Consider the following 21198-nt stretch of genomic DNA (forward strand, 5'->3'; position numbering starts at 1 on the left):
TTTCCAAGGAGCTCCGATTTCTTTTATTGAAGAATGGTACTAGAAAATAAGATCCGGGCATCGGACGTGCTCATAGCTGCTGGGGTGTTCTTGCTTCTAGGCCCTTTCCGCTGACAGAGCAAGCAAATATAATTGCCTCTGGTCTTACTGTCCCCACTCATTTCCAAATTTACTTAGGTCGGCATCTTTTCCCCTCATCCCCTTCATTGAGGTTATTTCACACATTTGTATCACAGATTTTTTGGGGTCACATTGTCTTTCATCTTAGGATGCCTAAGTGATTTTAAATCACAATTCCTAAGTGATTTAAAAAAACTTGCATACATTAAGGTTCACTTTTGTGCTTTAATTTTCTATGGATTTTGACAAATGCATCATGTCACGCATCCACCATTACTATATCATACAGGAGCATTTCACCCCCCTTAAATATCGCCATGCTTCACTCTTCGACCCCTTGGCCAGGCCCCTGGCAAACACTGATCTCTTTAGCATCTCTATATTTTTGCCTTTTCCAGATTCCTGTAAATGGAAATATACAGTATGTGGCCTTTTCAAGCTGGGTTTTTTCAGTTTGTAATATGCATTTAAGATTCATCCATGTTGTGTCTTGATAACTCATTTCTTTTTATTTTTATACATCATTCCATTGTATGGACACAATTTCTTTCTCCATTCACCTATTGAAGGACATCCTGGAGGCTTTGTTTTTGGTTATCATGAATAAATGTACTGTAAATATTCACATGTGGGTTTTTGTGTAGACATAAATTTCCATCAGTTGGGTGAATATCTAGGAGTATGATTGCTGTCTCATAGGGTAAGACAAAGTTTAACTGTGTCAAACTGTCTCCAAAGTGGCTGTATCATTTTGCATTCCCACCAGCAAAGAATGAGAGTTCTTGCTGCTCCATATCCTTACAAGCAATTGGTTTGTAATTGATATTTTAATTTGCTTTTTCCTAATGTTAAATGATGTTGAGCATCTTTCCATATGCATCCATGTATCATTTTTAGGGAGGTGCCTGTTCAGATATTTTGACCATTAAATTTTTTTTGGTAATTGTTGAGTTTTAAGAGGTTTGTTTTTTTTGTTTTGTTTTTTTTGTTTGTTTGTTTGTTTTTTTGTATTTTGGATACAAGTCCTTTATCTGATATGTGATTTACAAATATTTTCTCCAAGTGGGTAACTCGTATTTTCATTCTTTAGCAATGTCATTCACAGAGCAAAGTATTTAATTTTAATAAAGTCGAGTTTATTCAATTTTAAGGGGATTATGCTTTTGGTGTTATATCTAGAAACTCAACATCAAACCCAAAGTTGTGTAGATATTTTCCTAATTTGTTTTTCTTCTAACAAACTCTGGAAAACATCCAGCCCAACCGTGGTGTCGTCGAGAGTATGTTGTAGTTGACCTGACTCCTCTATGAGAAGAGGCTTTTCTCTCCCTTAAATAATTCACTGAAATATGACTGAACACCACAACGTGGTTTCCCCCCAAGTTCACATGTTGAAGTCTTAACCCTCAGTGCCTTGAAATGTGACTGTTTTTGGAGATAAGGCCTTCAAAGAGAAAGAGGTGACTAAGTTTAAATGAGGTCGTTAGGGGGGGCCCTAATCCAATGCGACGGGTGTCCTTATAAGAGGAAAGCTGAACATAGAGACACCAGGGACGCACATGCACAGAGGAAAGACCATGTGAGGACACAGAGAGAAGGTGGCCATCTACAAGCCAGAGAGAGGGAGAGAGGCTTCAGGAGAAACCAACACTGTTGACACCTTGATCTCAGACTTTCAGCCTCTGAAACTGGGAGAAAACGGATTTATATTGTTTAAGCCACCCAGTCTGTGGTGTTTTGTTATGGCAGCCGAAGCAAACTAATGCAATGCCATAGAGACATTTTATCTGAATATGGCTAAAAGACTCTTCATTCAGGATGTGTTGAGAGCTGGGCGAAGTGGCCGTGGCTAAGGAGAGCAAACGAGGGCAGACAGGGATTGATTGAGAAAACCCAGACATTAGTTGGAAATTGGCTGGCGTCTTCCTCTCTCCGTGCCAAGTCTGCCCTGACACATCCAGCCACCTGGACTGAGAAGAGTCCAAACTGACCATCACCATCTTGCAGGCATGTCGTGTACTCCTACCCAAAGCCTCTGTGCCCTTAAGATCAAAGGCAGGGGAGTGGGTGACCACCTGCGGCGCGGGGGGTGGGGAAGAGAAGTTGGTCCAGATGACTGTCCATCCTCATGACAAGAGAGCTGAAGCTGACCAACGACATAATGAATGGCATTTTCAGGGCAGGCTTGATGATCGGCATGGGGCACCATGCTATGGCTTTCATGAACAACTCAGATAGTATATTAGTCAGGGTGATTAATGTTAGCTGCTGTAACAAATGACCTCCAATCGCAGCGACGTAACGTAATAAAGTTTTGTTTATCATCTACATTACAATCTGGTGTGGGTTGGTTGCCTTTTCTGGGTTGGGGGAAGGGCTCCTAAGGCAGCTCTGTGCCATCTGTAGCTGGCTCTAAAGAGACGTTGGCCTGGTGGCTCACTGGTCCGGAGAGCCATCAGAACCTGGTGGTTCACTGTGATTATTGAGCCAGGCCAGGGCTCCTGACTTCCCCACCAGGGACATTTCATGGATTCTGTAGGACACTCATTCTAGATCCCTCCCATTGGCCTCCCCTGTTTGACACTCCCTGGAGAGATGAGCGAACACGTCCTCTATTTTCTGGTTTTCGAGGTAGGCTGACTCCCTTAACTTGGCCTTCTTTGCCATTCCTCTTTTTCTGCCGGCCCTTTGATGTCTGCCTCTTCTCTCTTTACACCTTCTTGCTCTTCCTAAAGAATCACTTCCATTCTGGGTGACCTTGCAGAACTGCTACTGCAGCTTCGTGGCTAAAATTTCCTCCCCCTTCCTTTGAATATACATTTCTTTGAACCTACACCAGGAGACAGCTGCCAGGAAGGAATTTTATTAATAGATTTGCCTTTGAGTCTGGGAAACAAAGGACATCTACCGCAAACTCCCGCTATGCCCCAAGCAGCCCATGTTTTTGCTGTTGTGTCTTCATTCATCCTGGGCTCAGTCATAATTTTGAGGGACATTTTTGACATATTCTTCCCATCATTCCAGATACGACAACTTATCGAGTGCCTACCCAGCATCCGTGCTCCTTACTAGTGCTACCCAGGTCTCCATCTGGAATCTTCCTCTCCCCTGAGCAGCTGCTATGATTTGGGAGGAGTACATGCCTCCGACAGCTTCAGTACCGGGCCTTGTTTAACTCGCCAAGTCACACATTCCATTTTCCTGGCCCCATCATTGGTTCAGGGCTGAGCCTATGACTCAAACCCATGAGGTGAAACTCAGCAGTCCTACTTGGAATGCTAAGGCAAACCTCCCCAGTCTTCCCTCATCTGAAGTGAACGTGGAAGCATGAAGCCCCGACCGTGGCTGGCAGCCATCCTGTCACCAGGAGGAAAGCTGGCCTGAGGGTAAAGCTGATACTGGGGTGGCAGAGTGAGGGACAAAAAGAACCTCCATCCTTGATGATGCCATTGAGCTGCTGGTTCAAACCATTCCTGAAGCCCGCCCCATCTCCGGACATTCTAGGGGCAGAGCCAAGAAGTCTCTTTTGTTGTTTAATCCAGTTTGAATTGGGATTACTAATACTTGCAACATAAAGACCTCTGATACCCCAAACCTCTTGAGCCAGAAATACTTCTCAGTTTGTTCTTCTGTATTAATCACTTTTGTTAACTTTGAGGATTGCACGTACATTAGTGGCCAATATTGATTTAATGTGCTTTACATGCATTATCTCATTTAATCCTCACAACCACCCTTTGAGGTAGATTCTCTTATCCTTACTTTACAGATGAGGAAACCGAGACTCAGAGAGGTTAAGTACCACCTGGCCTACCACCATACAGCACCAGACGAGATGGATCCTGGCCTGTAACCCAGGAAGCCTGACTCCTGAGCTCATATTCTTAACCCCTTCGTGACTTCCCATCCAATATTTTCATTCTCAATTTCTCCCTGGAACTACATTCACGTCTGTTCTTCACAGACCTCAGCATCAGTCCTGACTCACTTGGTGTCGAGAGCGTTAAATAAGAAAGTCATGAGTCCGGGACAGTGCCATTCATTCACGCCCACAGCTCTGAGACAGAACTCAAACATCATCCCTTGCCTTTCTCTAGCCCCTTCCTGTGTCACGTGCAAATCAAACAAGTGGAACACAAACTGTATTTTACACGAAGGGATGGACCGTCGCTCAGGACTCGGCCTGTACTCTTGCTTGTCTGCCTTTATTCCAGGTTATTGGGTGGCTTTTCTTTTCTGAACATGTCTCGGAGGCCATCCTGAGACAGCTCAGCCCTAGCTCAGTGTCCGGGGCTGGATGCCGCTTTTTGCTCAGCAATGCTAGCCAATGGATGACCAGAGTCCAACTGCAAGACTAATTCCTGGTCCCAGTTAGGGTAGAACTAGAATCTCTGTTGAGAGGCATTCAGGTGGTGGCTGGAAATAGGATCTCCAGATTTAGCAAATAAAAATACAAAATTAAATTTGAATTTCTGACAAACAATGGATAATTTTTAGATACAGCGTACTTATACGTTCATTTGAGAGCTACCACCGAGGCTGGTGAACTGCAGAGTTGGTGGCGAGAGGAACAGAGAGCATTTGGGGTGAGGAGAGCTGAGCAGTGCACTGAGTTAAGGCCTGTTGAGAAGTAATCAGAAAATGCAGAGTCTGCCCTGATAACCCCACTTCGACCTGGTCACTGAACGCAGTTGCTTTCAGGAGCAGCCATCAAGGTAACGAAGGCCAAGTGGAAATTTGGAATTGTAGGTTGGCCACCTCTACATTATGCTCTAAGTTGGCAGATGGTGACGCACTGTGGCCCCATCTACTGGCTAGAGGAAGTTTTGTTTTGAGGATATCCAGGATATAGATTTCCTTTAGGTATATACTTCATACTTTTCCTTTCAGTCATTCATTCAACACATTTTTATTGAGCATCTACTTTGAGCTAGTCATTAAAGTAGTTACTAGTGATAAACAAACACACACCCAATCCTTGCCCTCCAACAGAAATACTTTTGTTACATTCCTTTCGGAAATTTGGTTTTCTCCGTTGTAAAATTGCTCCTCACCACCAAATCACTGATTTTAAATAAGCCTCATGCGCTAGCTGTCTGTTGCAAAGGAAGCTCTGAAGTCCTGTATTCCATTTCCTAAGTACTGCCTCAGTCATTCCCTTGGGGACAAGAGATGGCGGTATAAAAGGCGGTTGATCCTGTCAACTGATCTTGCAGCAGGTAAAAAACTGATACCACAGGTCCAGTTTCAGGGGCTGACAGGAGTATTCAGGAATGCTCCAAAGAGGGATTCTTTGCTACGTGTTTCACAAGTGACACGATGCTTTCTACCAAGCTTACATTAAAATTTTGGTTTTAGGCTGAAGTAGTGTGTTTTCTCCTATGCTATTTATAAAATATAAGTGTCAAGGTTTATGCTTGGAGGTTTTGAAGAACAGAGGGGGAAAAAACTGCCAGAAAAACATGAATTTCAGGAACTGGTCGACCATTAAGAGATTTATCCTAAGAAAATAATTCAACCGAAAAAAATAAAAGCTATGAATATGTTACTTGCAAAACTAACTATAATGTTAAAAAGTAGGAAATAATACAAATGTCCAACAATAAGATAACATGAAGCTCATTATACTATATCCTTGAATAATTAAAACTATCTAAAGAAAAAGCAGTTATGATAAACTAAATAAAAGCAAAATTCAAAAATGACCTAGATACCATTACAGCTCTGTAAACATTTTATGTGAATACAAAATTCACATTTTTCATGTTTATATAAATAGGCAATAAAGTAACAGTTAAGACAGTAAAATAGTCTTTTTTAGCTGTTTATATATTTCTACAAAATTTAAAATGTCGAGCAGAAAAAAAAGCAAGATAGAGAATACTTATGTATAAGATGATACCATTTCTGTAAATGACAAATTATATATTTGTATATATACACTAGACTGTAAACTATAAAGTTCAGGGATTTTCCTGTTTTATTGCTCCATTCCTAGGGCCTAGAATAGTGCCTAGTATTTTGGATACTCAATACGTATTTGTTGAATAAATACATATGTATAATTGTATGAGAGTTTTGGAGGATACACATTAAACAAGTGATTAATTCTGTCAAGAGACTGAGATTTGGGAGAAGTGATCGAGGGAGATATTTTGTTTCGTATACTTTGACTCTTTTACAAGAACAGAATATTGTATCGCTATCATAAATTTAAAAAAAATTAAAGGCAACCTAGCACAATATAACATAGGCAATCAAACCAAGATTGTTAGTCTCAACTGAAACCATCCAGAAAAAAAGTGAATGGGGATAAAAATAAAGTTCTGCACTTATGAGCAAAAAGCTAACTCAAAATATTTAACCACAAGCTCAGAACTAACTAGTAGGGTGATGAGTCAGCTGGAGACACTGATGAACCCAGTCTACTCGGATGTAATGAGGCTCCGTCTATAACCAGTCTTCCCTGGTGATATCACCTCTTCTAATTTTGTTTTTTTCCCCCAATTCTTTGTCCCCAAGTTCATGAAGGCCTTGCATACAATGTATTGAAGGTGCCCAGCATGGTAAGTTTTTTTAAATAGAAAAAGCTTTTTTTGGGGGGGTAGGCGGCAAAGACAGACAGGAAGAGAGAAGAGTTCAAGGCCAGTGTTTGGAAATCCGACATTTCCCCTCAAAGGGAGGTTAGGCCTGGTTCAGTTAGCCAGGTCCGCAGAGGTATCAAGAATAGACTGGTCTCAGTGGATTCAGAGGCCTTCACCCCACGGGGGACTTCTCAGTGCTATGTTTGAAAGCAGCTCTTTTCATCCCAGGTTCAACTATCATTAAACAGCTTTCCTTCTTATTCTCCAGGTTTGGCATCAGGCAATTGTCACTGCTCTTGTTACCTAAGAGGCGAAAGTCCCCTTTTCAAGGGCCCCAAGCGGGGATCCTTTCCCATTTGGTGTCACGAAGCCACTTTGAGACTGAAAGCAAGCCTTAGCAGCACGAGGTTTATGCAATGGCGAGAAAATGGGCACTCGAATTTGCTCTGCGGCTCAGGATCTAGCTGTTGATATTGGGTGGGTTGGGTGGGTCTAGGCAGATGAGGGTGAGAGATATCCCTGGTTTTTCCAGAAAGAAGGTGAGTAAGCTTTTCAGAATCCACGTTTTTTCCTGTCTTTTTATGGTTTCTTTTGGTCATCGTCGTGGTGATTGTCAGCTGTCACTGAGCCTGTAGGTGTGTCATTTACAATGGAGGTTAGATAATAACGAAGTGCGAGGTCTTCTGGAGGTCACTTCCATCGCTGTCTCAGGATGAAGGTTCACCTTCTATAACTTCTTCTAGCTGAATTTGGGTGTTGTTGGGGGGCTCCCAGAAATTTTTCCCATGCTAACTTTAAATAGGTCTGATTGTCCCCTGGCTTTACTCCTGGTCATTGGTATCCCTGTGTGACTACCATTTGAAGCTTGACTGATTCAAGTCTTTTAATGACAAAAGAAAATAGACAGGTTAGGGGGCAGGGCCCTCTTAGTGGCAAGAGGCCCAAAGAGAGTAAAGAACCAGGTGAGGTTAGGCGAACATTTTTGACAGCATCCCAGATATATTTGGAGTTTTCCTAAATGAGTGTAATCATTTGGCTTGGTTATATATTTCACAGATATCAACTTCCACTTGCCTAGTATTGTTTATCCATGTACAACAGGAGTCGATAACTGCACATACCCCTCCTTGTTCAGCCAAAATATAGTGTAGGGCTTGCCTGTTACCAAGGGCTACATTAGCCAGTGAATCTAGCGAGACCCTCAGGCCGCTTAGTGCACCCACGGTCCTCCAAGCTATGGTTTTGATAATATTGGTGAGATTGGAGAGGACAACCTCATGATATATGAACCCACCCCATGGGGCAAGGGCCCCTGTGGTTGCCCCTTTCCTGCCAAGATAAATCCAATCGCTCTTCTTGTCTTGGGTTGGTTATGGATTATTACAGATCGTGACCTTGTTGACGATTAAGCGACCAAGGGTGCATTCTCCCTGGTGCTAGGTTTTTTCCAGGCAGGGGTAGCCTAGGGCTGGCCTTTTCTGTGTTATGGCGGTGACCACATAAGAAAACACCCAGATGGGGCACATGTTCTTCTGCGAGGCTTTCCCCACCTGTTTAGGGCTAGATCTGCTTGACCCAGGGAAGCGAGTTTGTCTGGTTCTACCAGTGGACCCCATGTCTGTCTTGGCGGATAGTGTACGACAGCAACCCGTGTGATTCTCCCTTTCTAGTACAGCACAGAAAGCATTGAAGTCTTAGGGCTGGAGCCCGCCTGCAAGGCGTGAGAGCGCTGCTGCTCTCGTTTGGTGTTCCTGCGGAGCGGGAGCTCGAGGTCTGCTACAGGCTCGCAGGGATGCTGCGAGTTCTAGAGGGACTGAGGTTCTGGACCGGTCGTCTATTTGACCCTGGTGTGATGGATCCAAGGCATTACTCCCTGTAACTTAAGGACAGAGTTGGTAGTTAGAATTACTAAATAAGGCCCTTTGCATTTGGGCTCTGTCTGGTCTTGGGATCCGTTTTCCCTCCAGGTTTTCAGATAAACCCAGTCTCTAGGTCAGAAGGGATGTGAAAGTGGAAGGCAGAGGTAGTTCTTGGTTTCCAAAGGACTGGAGGGCTGTGGCTACTTCCCCGACGTGGGTGGCAAATTTTAGCCTGTCCAGGTCACGGACGTTTTCTTGACAAGTAGGCCCACACGGGACAGGTCTGCCATATGTTCATTCGTATGGACTCAGTTTAGGTAACCCCTTCAGGGCTCCCACAGTCTCTTATTTTATTTTAATTTTTATTTAATTTTTTTTTAGGCGAGGCAACCCTTGGTTGACCTCACAGATTGCAAGGACCTTGTCAGCTTACAATCCCTTATTTTTTATATTTTAGGCCTACAGCACCTGGTCTTCCTAGGTGGTCTCCCATCCAAGTACTAACCAGGCCCGACCCTGCTTAGCTTCTGAGAGCAGACGGGGTCGGGCTTGTTCAGGGCGGCGTGGCTGTAGACAAGGGCTCCTGCAGTCTTAACAGGCTATGAGGAGGAGGTCGGTCCAGGGAAGATGGGCTTCCTAGCACAGGTTAGCTAGGGTTTTCTTGAGTGTCTGATTGGTCCGTTGTACTTTTCCTGAGGACTGGGGTCTCCGAAGCAATGTGGAGGCGCCATTTGATGCCTAAGACTTAAGAGGTGTTCTTAGTAATAGCTAATATAAAGGTCGGCCCATTAACGCTTTGGGAACCCAAATCTTGGGATGATTTCTTTTAAGAGAGTCTTTGAAACCTCTGGGGCGGTTTTAGTTCGAGTGGCGAATGCCTCTGCCCATCCCAAAAAGGTATCAGTAAGCACTAGCTGGTATCTGAAACTTCCTTGAGCCTTTGGCATGACAGGAAAACCACTCTGCCAATCTTCTCAAGGTTGGGTGCCCCAATATTGGGTGGGGTGGACATGATGTCCAGGGGCCCCAGTGGGTGGATGTTGGGGTTGTTCAAATAGCAGGCAGGATAGGTTTCTCCCCGCTTCGATCAGGATTAGCCGAGGCTCCTCAGGGGTGACTTTTAGGGCCTCATGAAGAACCTCTTGGCTCCTTCAGGCCTCTCCTCCTGTCAAATGTGCCATCTCTAGCATGGGTCAGGGTCTTGCAGACTGTGGGGCTTTCTTTGGAAGCGTCGGGGGCCTTCCTCTTTCCAATGACCCTCCTCTCTGCAGACTGCACATTGATCGGCTTCTAGCCGCTGGGGTCTTCAGTATATTCCAGAACGGAAAGCAAGGCCTTTGTTTCTGTTAAAGTAGGCGCATTGCCCTCTAGACTACATTTTTTTTTTTGCAGACCCCTGTTCTGATATAGGGCCATGAAAAGCTGGACACACAGCATTTCATCCCTTTTTTGTTTGTTTGTTTGTTTTTGTTTTTGGCAAAATAAAACTAATTGGACTATAGTATTGTAAGCGAAGGAGCCATTCGCCAGCCAACTTTCTCCATCCTCCAATTTATACTGGGGCCAGGCTGTATTATAGAAAAAGATCAGCTGTTTTCTTGTTAACAGGTGGTATCCAAATGATTTCCAATTCCAGAGGTGGCATCCCAACAGGGAGCCCTCCAGGATGGAGGTCTGGCTGCTCATACCCCAGATCTGTGATCACAGGTCTGTTCCAATTCCCTAAGGGCTTAGAACCATGGATGGTTGGTAGGAACATAGATCTCACAACTTTTTGCCTAAATGAGGCTGGAGAATTTCTCAGCTACATCCCGGCTCCAGAGGGCAAGCGGGTGGTAGGTTGGCTTCTGTGGTATCAGGCACAGACCCGACAGAGTCATTGGCGGCTCAGATACCGGCCTGGCTGACCTGGGCGTTTGGGGTGAAAACCAGGAATCCTAACCGCTAGACCATGTGGGAAGTGGCGGTGGGAGTCCAGTAGGGGTGGCCCTAATTTGACAGTGTCTGAAAGGCATGAGAGAGGGGGGCAAACGTCCAAACACAGGAAACTAAGACGCTTCTTTACAGTAAAAAGAAGGCGTGGGGTTTCCCAGGTGGTAAACCGAAGTGGCCCCAGAGAGAACACGTAGTCGTGGAGAAGGGGGACCCTAACCTCCGCCGAGGATGAGGGAAAGCGACTGAGGGCACGCGGGGTCGCGCCCGAGCGAGGCGGGGGAGAGGTAGGACACGGAATTTACGCGAGTCGACCAGAACCGCAGAGGCCAGGATGGATTCCCAGGCTAATTGTGAAGCAGAAGAGGATGAACACTAAGAAAATTCCCATTCATAACACAAACGAGATCGTCCTTAGATTTGGTGTCTTACCCGGGAGTCGCCTGAAATTTCTGCGATCGTGGGTATCGTAGTTCGTCTGTCACCTTTTCCAGAGCCCGAAGCGAGCGCCTTACTCCGGACTGAACCAGTGACCTTGCGCCGGGTGCCCCCGAGCACGAACCTGGTTTCGGGCGGGCGTCCCTGATCTACTTAGCCCAGGGGTCTCCTCCTCGGTACCCACTGCCTCCTTTACTCGCGCTTGGCTGTTAAAGGTGCCCAGTGTTGTTTCTGGTGTCCCCTGTCCCTCCCCACCCCACGCGGCGCTCAACAGCCGAGGACCGAGGCCACTTTAGTGGGGCGAGGGTCCCAGAGACAGAAGGTTCGGAGCTGTCCCCAGGCGGCAGGAGCAGAGATACTGGAGTGGTTCAGACAGAGCGCAACGGTGTGGCCGGGAGAAAGCAAAGCAAGCTGTCCATCAAGAAGACACGGCGTTTGGACCCCCAGGAGTGCCTGCCCCGCGCGCCCCGGGCCCCTGCTTCACAACACCTGCGTCCTCGCCTGCACCAGGCCCAGGACGGTTTTTTTTGTGAGATCTCCTGGAAAGAGCGCTCTAAAGTCCGACTTTCCAACGGTCTGAGTCTAACATCGTCTGGAGGCGTGGAGAGGCGCCACAAGCAGCACTCCGGAGGCTACAGACCACGCGGGACAGGCCCCGCCCACAAGGCCCCGCCCCGGTCAGGCCCCGCCCCCGAGGTAGGCCCCCGCCACCTGCACTTCCGCCGGAAGTCGGCCTTCCCGCCAGCGACGCGTGCCTACGTCACTGGCCCGCCGGAAGTGTGGGGCGCGCCCTGGAGGCGGCGTTGCGGTTGGGCTGGTGGTTTCTTCCTTCCGCAGGTAAGGGGGCTTCGTTTGGGATCTCAGATAGCCCCGCGGGTCCAGGGTGTCGGTCTCCCGGCCTGACCCGTCCTTCCTCCACCCAGCCCAGGGCCTGGACACACCCCCAGTGTTCTCCTCGAGCCTTCTGCACCCCGCCTTCCACCCTGGGTTCTGGCCCCAGGGTAAAGTTCCTGCCACGCCCACCCACCGGGACCCTGGGATAGAGAGTAGCTTTGGGAGGCTACTTCAGGTCCCCAGCATGGGCACCTCAGGGGTAGGGGTACACACCAGTATCCGAGGCTCCCAGCTTATTTCTTCCCAGTTAGCTTTTTCTCTCGAAGTCTTATAACCCCGTTACCTCTGCGGGGTCTCAACATCCCCCGACTTCCAGGTTCTTTTCCACAATGTATTCCACCCCGACACCTATTATGTGAGCGTTGAATTGATCTGTCTTTGCAGCCGGATTCAGCCTCTTGGAGGAACCATGCCTCCTTCAGCTTTGGGTGTCATCTGTCGTGCCAGGTGCACGCTGCTGCCCGAGAGGAGATGCCTTTTGAATTCTCCGTGAATGTTGGGAGGAGGAATGCCAGAGCTGCCGACTGAAATCCAAACAAAAGAAATTTGTAGGTCGGGGACCCTGAATTCTTAACACCTCGTGAGAATTGTTGCTCTTTGTTTCCTATCTTATGAATAGTTTCTAGTTTGGTGATCTCCTTTGGAAGTCTGGCCCAAAATCTTACTTGCTAAGGCTGTAAGTAGCCATCTCCAGTTTTTTAATACAGGCCTGTATTAATACATCACTCCAAGGACAGGATGCCTGATTCTGGGCTCTGCACTGTCTCTAGGGGGTGCTTGTTTTGATAGCATTGTTAACAGATTCTTTTGGCCACGTTCTGTTCCAGTATCTTTGTGAATGTATTTAAGGAAGTAAAAAAAATGATTCGTTGCTGGGAGGAGGGAGGCGGATGCATTTTGCATATTCTTCCCCACTTCATTTTGGAATTTGCAGATAGAAGATGCCCCAGAGCAGACCACGATGGAGCTTTTGCAAGAGAAAGAGCTCAGGACCTTCTGAGAGGCCCAACTGAAGAGGCAGAGTGTGCTTTAGGGCTGTTTGGGGAGCTGTTTAAGTAGTTAATGTCTGACACTGTGTGCTGTGGAATGAATCTCATTATAGTCACACTTTCTTTTCTTTTGTAGCCTCAGGATGGACTTTCTGGTTCTCTTTTTGTTCTACCTGGCTTTGGTGCTGATAGGGGGTGTTATGATCTGCATCTGCTCAAAAACTCATCGCCTGAAAGGCCTGGTCAGGGGAGGCGCACAGGTAACAATAATGGTTGTAGACCACTGGATTTTGAATACCACCCGACTAAAAGGCTCACCACTTTCCTAACAGAATGAGAAAGGGATGCCATTTTTATTCATTTGTTTACTTGTTCTTTCATCTAGGGCAGTTGTAGTATATTCTCTGGGAGTTTCGTTGTCGTTATTGTTGAAAGTAATCTTGTGATGATGCTTTGAGAGAAAACAGTATTCTCAAGGTTGGCTATTTCTCTCTGGATTTGTTACCTATAGTTGGTCATAGATGTGAGCAGTGTCTGCCTGGAGGGGCCTTTTAGGTGAAACTCGTGATGTGTGAGCAGAAAGCTAAGCATTGGGCTGCCCACATTCTTTCGAGTATCACTGCGCAAAAAAAGTTGGGATGAGCAGCCCTTGGGAAGGGTTGACTTCAGAGGGACCTGGGCTAATGGCCAGCGATTTGGAGGTGGACTTTGGAATGCAGGATTGAACCCAAGGCAGGGAAGGAGTGGCGTTCACATTAGCGTTACCTGATTATCCCCTCGGCTCACCTCCCTTTGCCTGAAGACCCTGACGCGGTACCTTCTTTGAGGTCAGGATGGAGGTGGAGGAGTTGGTATCAGGAAGGCCAGCCGAGGGAAGCCCTCCTCTCTATTCTCTCTTAAATCTCTTCTTTGCCCCTATGCGGAATCACAACTTAATATCACCAGCATTGCCTGCTGAACCTTAGGCATCTAATTGTTTGGGGAAGGGGAGGATTAAAAATGAAATTGAATCTTTTCTCTTTTGTTTCAGATATTTTCCTATATAATTCCAGAATGCCTTCAGAGAGCCATGTTAAGACTGCTTCATTACCTCTTTCACACACGGTATTTATATTTCAGAGTTTAAATATTATCTTCTGTTTTGGTTGTTAATTGTTGCTATCCTGTAGCTTCAGAGTAATAATAATAATAGATAACATGTTCTAAGTACGTATTACGTGCTAGGCGCTTTGTAAAATGTTTCATATAGTTTCTTATGTACCTATTTCCTTTCAGAAACCACACTTTCATTATCCTGCACCTCACATTGCAAGGAATGGTTTATGCTGAATACACCTGGGAAATATTTGGCTACTGTCGAGCGCTGGAACTCTCCTTATATTCCCTTTCTCTGCCTTATCTGCTGCTGATTGTAAACTTGTTTTTTTTCACCCTAAGTTGTGTAACTGACCCTGGTAAGTTAAAGCTGTTAGTATAGAGACTGGCGACGGCTCAGCTGTCAGTCTTACCGATAGTGCCGCAAACAAGTAGTGATCCCTTTGAGGACTTTGCAAACGATTTGATGTATATTGTTTGCGTGATCTTTCAGTTTTGAGTGTTTTCTTATTTTATCTTTTTCTTCTTTGAGCCATGGGTTATTTAGAACTGTTTAAAATTTTCCATACAAATTTTTTAGTTTAATTTTTTAATACTTTCACTTAATGTGTTATATAGAGAGGTTATGGTCTGTAGGATACTGTTTCTTTTGAAAATTTTATCGATATTTGTATTATGCCTGGGTGTGTGGTCAGTTTTTGTACCTGATCTGTGTGTGCTTCAAAAGAATGTGTTCTTGGGTACAGAGAACCCTGTAAGTATATAGGATCAAGTTCGTTAATAATGTTCCAGTCTTTTATAGTCATACTAATTTTTTTGTGTTTGATCAATTACTGACAGTTACGTTATCTCATTCTAATGGTAGATTTGACAGATTTCTCCTTGTAGTTAATTTTTGCTTCACATATTTTGAAACTGTGTGTGTACGTTAGTTAATTACATAGTATTGGATACATTCAAGTTTAGAATTACTATCATCTCTTTTTTTAAATCTTTTTTTAAAATATAATGAATTACTGTCACTAGTAATACTCATTGCTCTCAAGTCTCTTTTGTCTGATACTAATATTATTATATTTTGATTGATATTATGTATCTTTTGATTGATATTATGCTTGTTTTTTTTCTGCCATTCTTTTAACCTTTCCTGTTCTTGAAGCACTAAATGTCCATCAGCATAAACTGTGGTTTACCTATTCCTTGGACTATTATTCAGCAATAAGGAATGAAGTTCTTATTATACATGCTACAAAATGGATGAACCTTGAAAACATGATGTTAAGTGAAAGAATCCAGATTTAAAAGACCACATATTGTATAATTCCATTTATATAAAGTATCCAGAAAAGGCAAATCTGTAGAGACAGAACATTGATTAGCGTTTGCCAGGGACTGGGAGATTTAGAGAGAAATGGAGAGCGATTTTCAGGGTTAAGAAAATGTTCTAAAGTTGATCGCGGTGATGTTCGCACAACTCTGTGAATGTACTCAAAACCATTGAATCGTACATTTTAAATGGGTAAATTAGTTTTATGAATTATATCAGTAAAGCTGCTAAGAAGTCTAAAATGAGTTATTTAAAGTAGTAAATATAGCAGCTTTAGTTGTGCTGTGCGTGGACAGGTTTTGTGAATATCCAGTCCACTGTATTGCTTAAAACTGACATTTGTTCCTCTTTTCAGGTACCATAACAAAAGCAAATGAATTATTGTTTCTTCAAGTTTATGAATTTGATGAAGTGATGTTCCCAAAGAACATGAGGTGCTCTACTTGTGGTTTAAGGAAGCCAGCGCGATCCAAGCACTGCAGTAAGTGTGGCTCTGGCTGCCCCAGCTCTAGCCTCTCACGGACACGTGGGCTTCGTCTGTAAGGGAGTGTTACATAGGTCAAAGGGCAGGGCCACTTGACCCCCATACGTGGGGCAGCCACTGCTGGTAGAGGTTTCTTCTAGGTGACTGGAGGTGAGGCCTTGTGTGCTCGTGTAGTGGGCAACCCTCGGTCTGGGCATGACAACCCTTCCCTTGCCACGTGGCAAAGCATACTGCCCAAGACAGGTTTCTGCAGGATGTTGTGCTTGCAGATTTCAGTCTCAGCTGAGTCTGTTTTTCTGGGGAGTTACCAAGATTCTAGACTAGCGCTGTCCAACAGAAATACAATATGAGCCACATACGTGATTTTAAATGTTCTCATTGCTACATTACAAAAGTAAAAAAGAAATAGGTGAAATTAATTTTAATCATGTATTTTATTTACCCAACATATCTAAAATACTCTAACATGTAATCAGTATAAAAAATCATTTGTGGGATAGTTTATATTCTCTTTTGTCATATGAAGTCTTTGAAATCTGATGTGTAGTTTACATTTATAGCACATCTCAATCCAGACACCAAATTTTCATCGGAAATACTTGATCTGTATTTAGTTTTTATAAAATTTACAGTTGGAAGAGCAGATTTCTATACCCAAGCCATTCCAAACATTCTTAAAAGTACTTAAATAATTGAATCAGTACCAATATTCATTTTCCTTTAATACGCATATCTACATTGACTTAATGGTTCATATTTATCAGAAGAATTTGACTTTTTAAAGCAAAAGCATTAGTTTTAAAAATGATTAAGTTAAGTAAATTCACTAACTCTTGCGTCGTCTCAGTATTATTCACATTGATCTCAAAAGGAGCATTGCACAAACTGAAAAACAACTGTAAATTTATCGATACCAACAAGTATTCTTCAAGTTTTTCTTTTAGCCACATTTCCAGTGCTCAATACCTATCTGTGGCTGGGCTGGTGGCTACTGTTTTGTGTTTTGAACAACGCAATTCTGAAAGCTGGGTCACTGCAGCTGCCATTTCCTCCAGCTCATACTGCCCGTATGTATGTCAGTAGGTGTGCCTGGCGTCATTGTCTCATCAAGGACCAACGCAGGGTTGTGGCTTCCCGTTTCTGTGCAGGTGTGTGTAACCGATGTGTGCACCGTTTTGACCATCACTGCGTCTGGGTGAACAACTGCATCGGGGCCTGGAACACCAGGTACTTCCTCATCTACCTCTTGACGTTGATGGCCTCAGCTGCCACCGTGGCCACTGTGACCACTATGTTTCTGGTCCGGTTGGTGATGGTGTCGGACTTGAACCTGGAGACTTACGTTGATGACCTTGGACACTTCCAAGTTATTGACACCGTCTTTCTTGTTCAGGTAACTGATTATTCAGGTGAGTATGGTGTGCGGGGTATGTTTCTAACTTCAGGTTTCAAAATTGGAAAAAGGACATACATTCACCCAGTACAAACATGAAGCCGTTCCTTTTAAAAAATTGATATGTAATCTTTTAAAATGGATAAATAATTCACATACCATAAAATTCACTCTTTTAAAGTAACCGTTCAGTGGCGTTAGTATAGTCACAGAGTTGTATAACCATCGCTGATTTCAGAATGTTCCATCACCTCAGAAAGAAACCCGCTCCTGTCAGCAGTCACTCCCCGTGCCCTTCTCCCTCGGCTGTGGCCGTCACTAATCTGCTTTCTGTCTCTTTTTTGGACATATAATTTGGACATTTTGGACATTCGATTTGCCTTTTTTGGACATTTTATGTAAATGGAATCATACGATCTGACCTTTTGGATCGGCTTCTTTCCCTGAGCACAGTGTTTTCAAGGTTGATCCATGTCGTGGCGTGAATCAGTACTTCGTGCCTCGTTATGCCTGAAAAATACCCCATTGTGTAGGTACCACATTTTCTTCTGTTCCTCAGTTGATGGACGTGTGAGTGTTTCCACTTTCTCTTTATTTTCGAATAATGCTGCTATGAGCATTTGTATACAAGTTTTTCTGTGGACATAGGTTTTTATTTCTCTTGAGTTATACCTAGGAGTAGAATTGCTGAGGGGTCATATGGTAACTCTCTTTGTAATCATTTGAGGAACTGCCAGACTTTTCCAGAGCAGCTGCACCATTTACCTTCCCACCTGCAGTGTGTGAAGGTTCCAGTTTCTCCGCATCCTTGCCAACACTTATTATCGATCTTTTTTATTATAATCATCCTAGCTCTTTTACCTCCTCGAGCCAAAACCCATTTAATAGTTATGTGTCACATTCGAATGTCTTTTTAGTCTCTTTTGGTCTAAAACTGCCCCACGTTTTTCATGAAATAGATACCTAGTTGCCTATTAGAATGTCCGATGTTCTAGATTTGTCTTTTTCCTAATTGTGTCATCTAATCTTTCTTTGTTTTCTTATGTTATTGTAAACCAGAAGTTCTAGAGCCTGAATTAGATTCAGTTTAAATTTTCTTGGCAAAAAAGCTTCCTAAGTAGAGACGTAACCTAGGATCAGTGGAGCCTGGATTGATTCATTGGTAAAGGCGGTGTCTACCAGCTGTCTCCATTGGTGAAGTACATTTTCTCCTTGCTAGTGAGTAATCTGTGTATGTGGTTTTGGTTCTGTATTTAGGAGTTTCTTTAGGATAGATTCAAAAATATATAAAGACTGGGTCAAAGATTATCAACAGTTGTAAGTCTTTTGATATTAACATCTATTGTCAAATTGTTTTTTGAAACCTCGTTCTTAGAACAATGTGTACGTGGTCATTTTACTGCATCAGAGCCGACATTGACACTGCCTGTGGGTGAGAGGTGCCTCTAGTTTAATAGGAAAACTTGGTGCGCCCTTTTTAAAAATTATATTCTTTCATTACTTTGATTACTTTCCTCGACTGTCAGTCATTTGTATATATTTTTTTTTTTTTTTGTGAATGATGTCCTTTCATTGTTTACCTGTTTGATATTAGAGTAACTTTTGATTTGAGGTCTTTATGTAATAATGATGGGTCCTTCTTGTTGTATTTGTTTTCTATTTATGTATTGTTTTCGTATAAAAAATTGTGAACATTCTTCCTCATCAAATCTATTTTCTTTGTGACCTCAATTAGAAACTCTCTCCCATCAAGGGTTTTGGTAATCATTTGTTCCTCTTTTTATCTAACTTTCAAAAATATTTAACTCTTTCAAAATTCATTTTATTATAAAAAAATAAATTATAAAAATTCAAGCAGTCCGGAAGTGCTTAAAAGGAAAAGGAGGGAGGAATGGGGAATAAGTCAAGGTGGTCAAGGGGTACAAACTTCCCAGCGACACACGAATAAGACCCAGGACATAATGCACAGCGTCGCGACTCTAGTTGTGTATTTGAAAGTTGCTAAGACACCAGCTCTTAAAAGTTCTCATCATACATACAAAAAATTGTAACTGTGAGGTGCTGGATATGTTAACTAACCTTATCGTGGTAATTATTTCTATACATATATATAATCATGTTTTACACTGCATTGTGCACCTTAAATTTTCACAATGTTATATGTCAGTTATATCTCAAAGCTGGGGTAGGGGAAGAAAAAATTTAAAACATCTTGAAAACAAAATGAAATGAAAACTTATTCCCCTCCCCTCCCAACACTTTCTCCCCGGAGGCAACTGCTTTTGTAGTTCAATGTGTATATTTCAAGTTTTTTTCCTATGCTTGTTTATACTGCCATACACCTTCCTAGAGTTAGTTTTGTGTTTACACAAATAGGGTACCATTGTGATCCTGGCATGTCATCTTTCTCATTAAAAAATATACTACCAACATCTTTTCCAAATTAGTACATAAAAATTGAACTCATTTTAATGGCTCCTTATTTTTCTATAGTACGACTATCCCAGAATTTTATTCTTCCTCGTGATTGGACAGTTAACTTGTTTCTTGTGGGAAGAGGGGCTGTTAAACTCGGTGCACTGTACAGTGTGTGCCCTCGTGCATGCGTCTCTGGTGTTTCATTTTAAGAGCGAGCTCTCCTCTATCCATTTGGACCTTATTTCGATGCGTGAACTAAGGTCTACGTGTATGTCTTTGTTTTATAAATAGCTAACTGGCATAGCATCATCTTCTGAGTATCTGTTCTCTTTCCCTTAAGTGTACAGACTTCGTTTATCCCATATTAAACTCTACATTTAGGATTTCTTCCTGGGCTATTGCTCAGTGCTGTTTATGGTTCTGATTTGTGTCCAGTGGGTCAGACGTGCACGGAGGTGGGTGAGCTGGGGAGGCAGCTCTGACGGTCCCGTGCACAGGACCAGGGACGGTAGGTGCTGACCCTTACTTGTGTCACGACCCAGCTGCCTAACATGCTGCTGCTTCTTTGTCCCTAGTACCTGTTCCTGACCTTCCCAAGGATTGTCTTCATGCTGGGCTTTGTCCTGATTCTGAGTTTCCTCCTGGGCGGCTACCTGTGCTTTGCTCTGTACCTGGCTGCCACCAACCAGACCACTAACGAGTGGTACAGAGGTAACCGGGCCAGGTGCCAGCATTGCCCCGGCATGGTCCGGCCCACATCAGCAGAGCCCTGGGTCTACCGGAACAGTCACTCCCACGGGCTGTGGAGCAACCTTAGAGAGATCTTTCTACCTGCTGCTGTTCATTATGAGAGAAAGAAGAAATAAGAATGGGAAGAGTGTTACTGCCCTTTAAGTACTGTATACATTTATTTATACATATGGATACTTACTTTGTAAGCATTGCTTGTTTGTTTTTTTCTGGTTTCTGCTATGTATTTATGAATCGGCTTTCAGTGGTTAAAGGAAAGGAAGAGAGAAGTAGCATTTACTGAGTGCCTAATAGAAATCCCCCTCGTTCAGCCTGTTGGGACGAGCTCCTCTGAAGTCCAGGGGGCTCAGAGATGACTTCTCAGAGGCTCTAGTTGGCCTTGGTCTCCCATTCCAGATTTAGGCTCTTGGACAGGAAGGATCTTATGGCTCTGTCCCCTGATGTGCAGGAGGGTCACAGGGACTTAAAATTACGCCAGGTTGTCCCCTCTTTGATGCCCTTCCCATCTCTCCCAGGGAAAGACCTTGGCTTTGTTTTGTTTTGCCTTGGCTTTTTTTTTTTTTTTTTTTTCCCCCATGTCTTAAACCATACCCAGCATCCTCACCCAGGCCCGCCCTGGTCCTGCATGGGTCTTTTACACAAGTCACATTTCTGTACTTGCAGCCTTCTGTCTGCCCTCTACTGGCCTCTTGTGGCCATATTGGAGTCTTTTCTGTCCCATTTTTAAAATCCCAAACTGACCCCCCAGTTAGTTCAGTGCAGAGACGAATGCAGGAAAGAGAACGTGCCAAGGGTTTTTAGGGTGGGCAAGTGTTAGGAGCCGATAGCTAAGATTCGCATGGCCCTCCTGGTATACCCTGAGGGGGACTGGGGAATAGAGACCCTGGGGACAGGAACTAGGAGTCAGGGGTGGGA

The 21198-nt window shown here is 43.9% G+C and overlaps 1 protein-coding gene and 1 pseudogene across 5 annotated transcripts; one reads left to right on the plus strand and one right to left on the minus strand.

Annotated features, from left to right (window-relative positions):
* Positions 1 to 9019: 9019 nt before the first annotated feature.
* LOC120617090 (uncharacterized) lies at positions 9020 to 9138 on the minus strand (annotated as a pseudogene).
* A 2537-nt stretch (positions 9139 to 11675) lies between these two features.
* ZDHHC4 (zDHHC palmitoyltransferase 4) lies at positions 11676 to 20475 on the plus strand. 5 transcript variants are annotated; one of them, XM_039880137.1, is made up of 8 exons: positions 11676 to 11770; positions 12212 to 12379; positions 12953 to 13076; positions 13847 to 13920; positions 14092 to 14270; positions 15594 to 15719; positions 16871 to 17115; positions 20109 to 20474. In XM_039880137.1, exons 2-8 carry the CDS (start codon positions 12321 to 12323, stop codon positions 20397 to 20399), a joined length of 1098 nt encoding a protein of 365 aa, XP_039736071.1. In that variant the 5' UTR covers positions 11676 to 11770; positions 12212 to 12320; the 3' UTR covers positions 20400 to 20474. The 5 variants fall into 5 exon arrangements, with proteins under 5 accessions (XP_039736071.1, XP_039736080.1, XP_039736090.1 ...); XM_039880146.1 differs by lacking the exon at positions 11676 to 11770 and having other exon boundaries at positions 12212 to 12407; XM_039880156.1 differs by lacking the exon at positions 11676 to 11770 and having other exon boundaries at positions 12212 to 12375.
* The last annotated feature ends 723 nt before the right edge of the window (positions 20476 to 21198 follow it).

Source organism: Pteropus medius, unplaced genomic scaffold (genome assembly GCF_902729225.1).
Source record: "Pteropus medius unplaced genomic scaffold, Ma_sr-lr_union100, whole genome shotgun sequence".
Lineage (NCBI taxonomy): Eukaryota > Metazoa > Chordata > Mammalia > Chiroptera > Pteropodidae > Pteropus > Pteropus medius.